Here is an 11,447-nt window from a genome sequence, read left to right as displayed (position 1 = left end):
CTTGATAGATTATTTGCATTAATACACAAAAAATGAAACTTAAACAGGACCTTGAATTGTTATGTTAAATGTTCATACTTGATGAGTGTTACATGTTAAGAAAAAGTAAACAGTGAAGTAAAAAAAATAAAAGTTTAAAATTTTAGTTGTTGCAAAACTCCTTCCAAGTTCTGCCCCACTGAACCCATAAACTGAAATTACAAAGCATCCCCCAAAGGCAAAATCAGTACAGAGAGATCCAAATGGAAAGTTGGAGAACATGTGAGTGAGATTGTATTTTTTTCATGTTCGTTTGTATTGCAATTTATTTATTTACTTCATTTACACCCCACATTCCTCCCTAATGAGGATCCAAAGTGACTGGCAACAGTTCTCCTTTTCGTATTTTATCCTCAGAATACCTATCCTTGAGGGACAGGTTACACTGAAAGTGTGTGATTGGCCCAAGGCCACCTCGCAATCTTCTGTGGCAGAGTGGGATTTGAACCCAGACCCCAGCGTGACACCATTACACAAAGCTGGTATTTTGTGTAAGTCTCCTTCAGACCAACTAACCAGATCAGCCTTCCCTTGCGTTTGATCTGGAAATTGAAACTGGTCCGGCATGTGGCGGTGCGGCTTCTCACAGGTGGCTCGATCAGGGATCACACCTCCTCTGTGCTGCGCCAACTGCACTGGCTCCCAGTGGAACACCAGATCATCTTCAAGGTGTTGATTTTGACTTTTAAGGCTCTTCGCAGCTGGGGCCCTCATACCTTAGGGACAGAGGTGGGATCCAGCAGGTTCTAACAGGTTCCCAAGTGTAGGTTACTAGTTATTTGTGTGTGCCGAGAGGGGGTTACTAATGGGTGATTTTGCCACGTGATTTTTGCCTTTGTTATGCCCCTCCTTTCAGCAGTAGTGCGCAGAACTTGAAGCAGTCTAGCAGGAGGTGGCAGCCTGCGCCTGCGTGCATTCGTTTCCCGCCCAAGGACCGGTGCAGTGGCTGCGTCCTTGCCACAGCCCCTCCCAGGAATGCCCCTCCCCCGAAATGCCTGGCTACGCCCCTGCCGTGCCCCGCCCAGCCAGATTGGCGCTACGCCAGTTTTTGAATCCCACCACCATGGGAACCTGTTACTAAAATTTTTGGATCTCACCACTGCTTAGGGACCATCTGTCCCACTATGTCCCTACTCGGCCTCTGCATGCTGTGTAGGCAAATCTGCTGGTGGACCTCAGCCCCTCAATGATGCAACTAGCCTCCACTCGAGCTAGGGTCTTTACCGCCTTGGCCTGTGCTTGGCGGAACACTCTTCCTTCAGACATCAGAACCTTGGACAGTTCCACAGGGCCTGTAAAACGGAGTTGTTCCAACCGGGGTTTTGGGGAGACTGGCCGCTGATGTGCCACCCCCTGTAAACCATCGTATCTGGTGGCCACTATTATTGTGCCCAGTCCCCTCCCAGGGGGGTAGGAGGTCTTTCTGTGAGTCACCATCTGCTGTTGGGTTACTTGTTCCTGTCGTGTTAAATTATGTTTGATTTTAGAACATAAGAACATAAGGACTAGCCTGCTGGATCAGACCAGAGTCCATCTAGTCCAGCATTCTGCTACTCGCAGTGGTCCACCAGGTGCCTTTGGGAGCTCACGTGCAGGATGTGAAAGCAATGGCCTTCTGCTGCTGCTGCTCCTGAGCACCTGGTCTGCTAAGGCATTTGCAATCTCAGATCAAGGAGGATCAAGATTGGTAGCCATAAGAACATAAGAACTAGCCTGCTGGATCAGACCAGAGTCCATCTAGTCCAGCTCTCTGCTACTCGCAGGGGCCCACCAGGTGCCTTTGGGAGCTCACATGCAGGAGGTGAAAGCAATGGCCTTCTGCGGCTGTTGCTCCTGATCACCTGCTCTGTTAAAGCATTTGCAATCTCAGATCAAGGAGGATCAAGATTGGTAGCCATAAATCGACTTCTCCTCCATAAATCTGTCCAAGCCCAGAATATAGTCCCAAAAGAATATAGTCCCAAATTAATGTGAGAATCATCATTCATTTTTGTGCGCTCCCCTTTGTCAAAACCATTATTTTGTGCATTATTGAACATGGCACTTTGATACAAGAGCATTTATGGTTCATTCAGTCTTTCAAACAGATGGGGGAGCAGGGCTAGGTAGGCACTACTAGGACCTAGGTGGAGAATTCTACAACAAAGAAGGTTCAGCATGTTGAGTCTGTGGTGAAGGAATATACAACCCTACTAACATCTTTTTCTGAGACAAACTAAAGCAATGAAAAAAAGAGAAAGCAAAGGGAGTATATGAGAAAAAGAGGGGATCTCCCATCTCTTTTACCCTGCTGGCTGAGACATCTCTGTACTTTACTGTTTTAGGAAATGCAAAGAGAATAATAAGAATAAGAAACGACAACTTAGTGGGGGGGGTGTGTGTCTGTGTGTTATCCCCTAAGGGAAACAGAATGGGGCTACCAAGTGTTGATTCCTGGACTATGGATTAGATTTAAATGGTCCACAAATAAAGGTTTTGTTGGTTCAACTAGGTTCTGAACAGTAAACTTTTTCCGCATTACCATCCAGACAAGCTGCAGAAGTGAATCAGCTACTAGGACCCCATCAGGTTACAGACTGTGCTTCCCCACCCTACTAATTTTAATTATTATATTGTAATTATATGTTTTAATGATATTTTATTTGTTGTACAACGCCCAGAGCCCTTCAGGTGGGCAGTATAGTAAGTCTCATAAATAAATAAACCCAGAAGTGACATCATCGCACTGGATGTACAGATTGCTCCCACCTTTAGCTGTCCCGCTTCCACCTGCTGACCAGCTGACGTTTGGCAGGCAACCAGGTCAACTGGCGGGCGTCTGCCCAGCATTGCTGGGAAGATGGGAGCCCTGGGAACTGCGTCCCTACACATGACTGCATGGTACAGAGGAGGTATTGTGTTTGGTTCTGCGGTCATTTGGAGGTGGCTCTTCTCCCTCTAAAAATTCTCCACGTGCCTGCAGAGTCAAACAGGTGCCTGCAGAGTTGATGCTGTTATTGTGTGATACCAGTGTAATTGTAGAACTAAACTGGTGTGACATTGTAACCCCCATGCTCAGAATGGGTTGACCCAGAAAGGGGTGGAGACTCAAAGCAGCAGGAGGCTGCAGAGCTCATGTAGTTTGGAGGAGACGAGGCTACCAGACTCGGACCTTGATTTCTACCGTGTTTCCCCAAATATAAGACAGTGTCTTATATTAATTTTTGCTCCCAAAGATGCGCTATGTCTTATTTTCAGGGGATGTCTTATATTTCTGTATTCTGTTCGTCAGGCATGCTTCCAAACAAAAACTTTGCTACGTCTTACTTTTGGGGGATGCCTTATTTATTTATTTATTCGATTTGGTAAACCGCCCTACCCCCAAAGGGCTTATATTTCGCACTTCAGCAAAACCTCTACTACGTCTTATTTTCCGGGGATGTCTTATATTCGGGGAAACAGGGTATAAGCCCTTAACACCTTGTTAAGGGTTTTTTTTTAATGTTTGTAATGGGTGAGAGTTCTTCTGGAAACCTTCATTATGTGGAATCCTGTTCATCAAGCCCTTGGAGTCTTCAGGAGCCAACCCACTTGCAAAGAAGAATTGGACTTGGCAGTATCAGTAGACTGTAAATATAAGGACTTGAAAATGCAACCTGAACAGGACCTTGAAGTGTGATGTTAAATGTTTATGTTAAATGTTAAGAAAGTGAACCATTTTGTTTTTAAAAATTGTTGTTGCAAACTCATTCCAAGTTCTGCCCCACAGAACCCACAGATAGAGGTTACAATATGATCTGCACAAAAGGGTATTTACTTACCTCTGCCCTGCCTAACTGAAGGATTGGACTTCAACGTTGGAACCTGTACTAAGCAGAAAAGACTGGAATTATGATACCGACCAGATACATAGAATTTGGAGGATATACTTCAGCATTAAGCACAGAGTTGGTACACCCAGGCTACAGTGACAAGAAAGAGGCACTATGACAAAACGGGATCAGCTGAAGGGTGTAAACCCCTGCCTCCCATACCACAACGTGCCACCTGAACAGAAAACATCCAGGGGGCGGCTCATGTCAGATCAGCCCAAAGGACAATGTGACAAAAACGTAAGGTGACTGTTAAAAGTGGACCACAATCTTTCAGCACAATTGTCTTTTAGTATGCATTTTTGCTGTGGATTTCCTACAGAATACCCAGCTGTAAAATGTTGGAATGCCAGTCACTAAGTCGATTAGTCCTGGATGCGAATAATGGGGTGGGGTGGGGGTGGTCTATTAAAAGCCTCTAACTATGGTAGTGAAAACAGAACCTCTGCATTCAAGAGGCAGTCTACCTTGGAATCCTGGACACACAGAACAAACACAACGGGGGGAAGCATGTTTCTTGCCCTAGTCGTGGGCTTTTGATGTGGCCAGAGCTATTCTGGGTGGGTTACTGTTCGAAATGTAATGAGGAATTAGTGAATCAAGTGAAGCCTCTGGTTTTGACTGTGTGGGGATTTTCAGTTTGGAAGGAATTGCTAGTAGGGATGCCAGCCTCCAAGGGGGACCCCAGAATTACAGCTCATCTCCAGACTACAGAGGTTGGGTCCACTGGAAAAAATGGATGCTCTGGGGGATGGAATAAGAAGTTCAGTGTTAAATTATGGATTTTTATTCGTACTGGGGCTACATTTTGTATGGCTTGTATCTTTATGGGTATATTATTGTGAGCCCCTCTTGAGTTTTGTAACAGCAGAATCAGAATATTTTACAATAGGATTCTTATGGTTTTATGGCCCCAAAGTAAGCCAGGGCACGGAATTTCTGCCTTACCGCAGTTTATTTATCTACTTCATTAAAACATTTAGTTGCAGGACCAGATCTCCATTTTTTTTCCGAAGGTGGGGGACAAAAGTACAAATTGGCACCTTCCCATTTATTATATACATGTCTTTCCTGCTGCTGCCACTGTTCCCTCTGAGCTCATGTCTTCCAATGTACATAAAACACTCATTTGTTTTACTGAATTGGACTGATTTAAATAAAACAGAAGAAATTGGAACATGGCAGGGTCAAAGGTCAGCCTGGCCTAGAAACCGAGAGGCCTGCGCCGCTGGAATAAGAAAAACAGGAAGTGCAAAAGCCGACGTCCCTCTAATTCCCCTGTAGGGGGCTCCACAACAAACACACGCGCGAACGCCCCGCAGGCGCTTTGGCCAATCAGCGGCCGAGGCCTAGAACGGTGTCCGCCCGCCTCCCCGGTTGCCGTAGCAACAGCCTTCCGGGGCCGGTCTCCAGGAAGTGCCCCGGCGTCGCTGGGCGACCGCGCGCGGCTTTGGCGCAGCTGGCGGGGCCGGCCGTAAAGCGCGCGGCCGTAAAGCGCGCCTGCTTCCGTCGCCGCCGGGCGCGAAATGCCGTGAGCGGCGCCCGGTCGGCCGGCAGCTCAGGCGCGGGAGGACAGAGCGCGCCCGCCCGCCCGCCCGTCCCATGCTCCGTCGGTGCCGGCGGGCGACCCTTTCCTTTCCCTCCCCCCTCATGCGGGGCCCGGGCAGGGGTCGCGCCCGAGACCTCCCCTCGCGACATGGCCAGGAAGACAGTTAGCAGGAAGAGGAGAGCGGCCGCCCCCGCCGCGGGGCCCGGCGGAGAGCAGGTGGGGGGCGGCCCGGAAAGGGGGTGGTGGCCTGGGAGGGTGGGGTCGAGCCCGCACTAACATTCCCCCTTCTCCTCCTGAGGGTTACCTTGAGGTCATCTGGACTGACCCCCCGTCTGGACGAGGCATCACTGCGCGCATGCGCAGGGTTTAGAGACCCAGTATTTCGGGACTGGGGCAGGTGTGCGCTCCCCCGGGACCCTCCCAAGCAACCCCCCCCCCCCGTCGGTGTTTTTGTGATTAATCCGCCCTCCCCCGATCGGTACACAGCTCCTCGCCATGGAGGTTCCACATAGGCCTTTGCTAGGAGAGGAGGCAAAATGAGGCCCGGCATCGGCTCTTCCCTCCCCCACCAACGTCAAGGCCGCATCTGCCCGGCTCCTCCTTGTCATGTGCCTTCCAACAGGCGGTGCACACGATACGGGGAATTTGCGTGTCTGCCGGCACTGACGCGCGCCTTTTGGCAAGCGGGGGGTGGGGCGCGATCTGTGCCTTCCTTGCATCCGGCGTGCCCGTGCAAAGGGCCGATCCCTTGCAGCCGACGCGAGTCGGGGCTGGCGCGTGGGAAGAGGGCGCGCGCGCCAGACGCGTGTCCCGCCCCGCCCCGGGGTGGGGGTCATTTCTTGCGAAGGGGGGGGGGATGGCGATGGCTCAGGGCCTTCCCCGCCCTGTTCTCATTCGGTGTTCGGAGCCCCGCAACCGCCCGGCCCCTCCTCCCCGCAAACGGCTCCATGCTGCGGGCGCCGCGCAAACGGAAGGGGAGCCAGAAGGTCGGGGGGGGGGGCTCCAGTTGGGGAGACCAGGGGACCCCCCCCCCATAGTATGGCAGGCATCTCTTTGCCTGACATTAAGTCCTGCGGGACTGGGAGGCAAAAGCCTGAGCCTGGGACTTGCCAGTGGGGACTCCTATTGGGTAGAGCAGGAAACCCCACCCCGCCCCCCCAGCATGGCAAACACCTCCTTGCCTGACATTTAGTCCTGGGAAAAGGGGGGCTTGTGTGTGTGTAATTTTATTAGGTTTGCATGCCACTTCTCCCTATACATTGGGGGGCGGGCGGGGGGAAGAGGTTTTCAACATTTAAAAACCCGTAAAACAATTAAAACATAATTTAATTTGACTTCTCAACAATTAAAATCTGCAGCGCTTTAAAACTTAATCCAGCTGTTCCATCCCAGGACGGCTTTTGAAAGGGCTCTCCACTCCTGAACCCCACATGGGGGAGAAAAGAGGGAAGGAAAGAGAGAGCAGGGGGAAAGGGGGGAGGAAGGAAAAGAAGAAGAGAAGAAGAGTTTGGATTTATATCCCCCCTTTCTCTCCTGCAGGAGACTCAAGGGGGCTTACAATCTCCTTGCCCTTCCCCCCTCACAACAAACACCCCGTGAGGAAGGTGGGGCTGAGAGAGCTCCGAGAAGCTGTGACTAGCTCAAGGTCACCCAGCTGGCGTGTGTGGGAGTGCACAAGCTAATCTGGTTCACCAGATAAGCCTCCACCCTGTGAGGGGGGAAGGGCAAGGAGATTGTAAGCCTCTTTGAGTCTCCTGCAGGAGAGAAAGGGGGGATATTTATCCAAACCCTTCTTTTTCTTCTTAATTCTTGGGCCGGAACAAATGGGAGAAGGCTGCCCTTTGGATACCCTGGGTCCCGAACGTTTTCAAATTCTGCATGCTCCCTTTTTATGTTTGCAACCTTGGAGGTTTAGCCTGATAAATAAACAAACATAAATAATTGACTGAAGCTGGACCCCGACCTGATTTTAACAACTTGGTTTTCCCATGACAGTGTTTGTCATTTTTTTAAACATACCCCATGTTCACCTTTCACCCTTAGCCCTCGCAGGTTTTACACTATTCACTAGAGATTTAAGATCAGACACTGCTTGGTTAACATAAGTGGCCTGTCCACCTGCTTCAAAACCAGAGGTGGTGAACCTATGGCACGGGTGCCAGAGGTTGCACTCAGAGCCCTCTCTGTGGGCACTCACAGAGTCCCCCCTCCCCACATCTAGGCTGGCCTGGGCCGCTGGGCTCGATTATTAGCATTAAACCGAAGACCTAGTTTTGGGGAAGCAGTGTAGGTAGCCCTGTTAAGTGCTGTTAAACCCCACTGATTTTCATGTGAAGAACTAAATTTCAATTAGACTCTCAGGATATCCCTGAAGATTAAACAAGTGGAAGGGATTTGTAGGGGCTCGAATGCTGTTAAAAGCATTTCTACCCCACGGGCTGAAAATGGACGTTGTTTTGGTTTGATTGCCGTGACTTTCCCAAAGTGTCCCTATGAACTTTGTCTCTGAGGGGATAGCAACAGTGGCTGCAGATCTTCTGCAGAAGTGGATTCGTTGGAGGGGACTTTTTTTCATTTAATACCACCTTAAAAATTAAAGGCATGGCTTTGACACGCTGGAGTGCTGTTATCTAGCTCACTTGTTTGAAATAGGAGTGTAGATCTGACCAATTAGGAATGTTTGAATCATAGAATAATAGAGTTGGAAGCGATCCTGAGGGCCATCAGGTCCAACCCCCTGCACTGCAGGAACACACAATCAAAGCACTCCTGACAGGTGGCCAGCCAGCCTCTCTTTAAAATCCTCCCAAGAAGGAGACTCCACCACACTCCGAGGCAGTGCATTCCACTGTCAAACAGCCCTTTCTGTCAGGAGGTTTTTCCTGATGTTTAGGTGGCATCTCTTTTCCTTCACCGTGAACCCATCCCTCCTGGTCCGAGTCCAGTGATGGCGAACCTATGGCACGGGTGCCAGAGGTGGCACTCAGAGCCCTTTCTGTGGGCACGCACAAACATAGTCCCCCCCCACACACACACATCTAGGCTGGCCTGGGCTGCTGGGCTCGATTATGCTAATAATCTTATTTATTTATTCTTTCGATTTCTTTATCACCCCAGAGCCCTTCGGGGATGGGGCGGTATAGAAATCGAAAGAATAAATAAATAAATAAATAAAGATTATTAGCATTAAACCTAAGACCTAGTTTTGGGGAAGCAGTGTAGGTAACCCTGTTAAGCGCTGTTAAACCCCACTGATTTTCATGCGAAGAACTAAAGCGTGATCCTTCACCTGGGAGTAAGCTCGGTTGCTGGCAATGGGCCTTGCTTCTGAGTGAACCCTTCTAGGGTCATGATTCACCCGTTGGAAGAGTTGCACGGTTGCTTCAAAGCAAAGCCACCAACTACCACCAAGCTTACTCCCGAGTAATGCACACCTTGTAGCCAACCTCAGTATTCAGGTTAAATTGCTGTGTTGGCACTTTGCGATAAATAAGTGGGTTTTGGGTTGCAATTTGGGCACTTGGTCTTGAAAAGGTTCGCCATCACTGTCCTAGTCTCTGGAGCAGCAGAAAACAAGCTTGTTCCCTCTTCAACATGATATCCCTTCAAATATCTAAATATGACTGTCATGTCACCTCTTAACCTTCTCTTCACCAAAGTAAACATCCCCAGCTCCCTCAGTCTGTCCTTGTAGGACATGGATTCCAGACCTTTGACCATTTTGGTTGATATTACCTTTAATTTAACCTTTCCCCTTTGGGACAGAGGTGACACTTGACATTTCAATATTTACATGTATTTTAGGTGTGTGTATCTATGTGTATGTATATGTGTCTGTATATATATATTTTAGAAGGCAATGTAACTTCCAAGACGTTATTCAGTGTTCTGTTGATACTTTTCCTTTAGTATGGCTGGGATCACTCGGTCCACAAAAGGAAGCGGCTCCCCCCAGTCAAAAGGTCCCTGGTTTGCTACCTGAAAGGAAGAGAGGTGCGCATGCAGAATGAGTCCAGCTACCACCGGCTCTTGCACGGCTATGCTGCCCAGCAGTTGCCCAGCCTTCTGAAGGAGCGAGAATTCCACCTCGGGACCCTGAATAAAGTGTTTGCGTCTCAGTGGTTGAATCACCGGCAAGTGGTGTGCGGGACAAAATGCAACACGGTAAAGTAGGAGTCTCTCCAATGTCCTTGATTTTTTCCCCCTCTGTATGTATTGGCTGTAAGCACAGTGAGTTAACAAGAGACATGTCGTCGAAATCTCACCGCCCGTATTTGGGCAGTGGTGTATGTATTTAAAGTTTATATTTAGCATTCCTCAGCTGATAACAGATTCGTAAGGTGACTTAACAACGCACAAACTATAACTTACAATTTAAAAAAAAGAAATCAGAAAAAAATGAGAACGTAAGAACTAGCCTGCTGGATCAGACCAGAGTCCATCCAGTCCAGCACTCTGCTACTCGCAGTGGCCCACCAGGTGCCTTTGGGAGCTCACATGCAGGATGTGAACGCAATGGCCTTCTGCGGCTGTTGCTCCCGAGCACCTGGACTGTTAAGGCATCTGCAATCTCAGATCAAAGAGGATCAAGATTGGTAGCCATAGATGGACTTCTCCTCCATAAATCTGTCCAAGCCCCTTTTAAAGCTATCCAGGTTAGTGGCCATCCCCACCTCCTGTGGCAGCATCTTCCAAACACCAATCACACGTTGTGTGAAGAAGTGTTTCCTTTTATTAGTCCTAATTCTTCCCCCCAGCATTTTCAAATGCATAAACCTTTCTTCTCTGGATGGGTGCAGGACTGTATTGAAGGAAAATACATTATCTCAATATGTGTGGTATTTACCATATACTTTCTAAGCTGCTTTGAGAGCAAAATACTGAAAGATGGGGCATGAATTTGATAACTAAATTTTAGGATTAAAAGTTGCAAACTGGTTGTTTTCATAGAGCCACTGAGCTGGAAGGGGCCGTGCCGGCCATCTAGTCCAGTTCTTTTCTGGAGCTCGCTCTTTTCCCTGTCCAAGTGTACCGTATTAAAGATGTACTATTAAAGATGCACATTCAGCATTTTAACGTGATGGTGCTAAAGTAACACTAGCTGAAGCCGTTGTACAAGGAGAAAAGGAACCATAGATTGCTGTGTTGAAAGATGACCATCGCAAACGTTTTGCCACGGGCAGAGGGAATCGTGTGAAGCGGAAAAGCAAAAGAAAAGGAACCTAAGCAGATGTTAATCCAACTAATTGTATTTGTTAGACATAAATTATGTGGGGCGTCTGTGGATATGCTAAGCAGAGTATCAGACAGTGGTTTGGATCAGGCATCCTATGCAGTTGGGAAAGGGGTGGATTTAGAACCTGATCCTGAGGAATTGCCTAATATAGTTCTGTGGGGCCTGCGGGGCAGAGTTGTTCTGCCGGGCCTACGGTTGAGGCAGCTATGGTGTCATTCCATCTGTTCGGCCTCCTCCCCTTTCCCCCTTCCTTTCTGTTCCTCCCTTTCCTACTGGATCAATTAAAGATGTGTGTGTGTGTGTGTGTGTGTGTGATTCTGTTACATAATTAGTAGGTTCCCTATTAGAACTCGCTTGTCCATCTCCCCGTTGGCGAGTTTTAAAGGACGTCACAGTTTATATTGGGCAAGGTATGGATTTTAAATCGTACCAGTCTGATTTTATTATATTGCCGTATTGAATTGTTGGGAGCCGCCCCAACGCGTTCTGTGCCTCCCGGTTTAGATCCCTTTGTTGAGCCACAGTCTGTTGAGCGATGTTGAGGTCAACATTGGGGTTTGATTGTAGACCCCTCGACATCAGCTAGGATGCTTTGGTGAGCCTTTTCTGAAAAAGGGCTGTTGTTTGATCCTGTGCACTATAAAATGTGGGTATCTTGATTCTGGAACACTGCAGATGGGATCTTCTACCATCTGGAACGGGTCTGCAACCTGCCAATTGGCCATGCTGGCAGGGGCTGATGGGAATTGTAGTCCATGAACATCTGGAGAGC

At 48.6% G+C, this 11,447-nt stretch overlaps 1 protein-coding gene across 1 annotated transcript in view; it reads left to right on the top strand.

Annotated features, from left to right (window-relative positions):
- The first annotated feature begins 5,382 nt into the window (after nt 1-5,382).
- The window catches only part of DCAF12 (DDB1 and CUL4 associated factor 12), a 20,928-nt gene continuing 14,863 nt past the window's right edge, over nt 5,383-11,447 (top strand). The window contains exons 1-2 of the mRNA XM_048503796.1: nt 5,383-5,655; nt 9,349-9,603. Coding sequence (XP_048359753.1) covers nt 5,587-5,655; nt 9,349-9,603 — 324 coding nt within the window. The 5' untranslated portion in view covers nt 5,383-5,586. The remainder of the gene's footprint in view (nt 5,656-9,348; nt 9,604-11,447) is intronic.

This window comes from Sphaerodactylus townsendi, linkage group LG07, assembly GCF_021028975.2.
Source record: "Sphaerodactylus townsendi isolate TG3544 linkage group LG07, MPM_Stown_v2.3, whole genome shotgun sequence".
NCBI lineage: Eukaryota > Metazoa > Chordata > Lepidosauria > Squamata > Sphaerodactylidae > Sphaerodactylus > Sphaerodactylus townsendi.
This window is presented reverse-complemented; position numbering and strand designations above follow the sequence as displayed.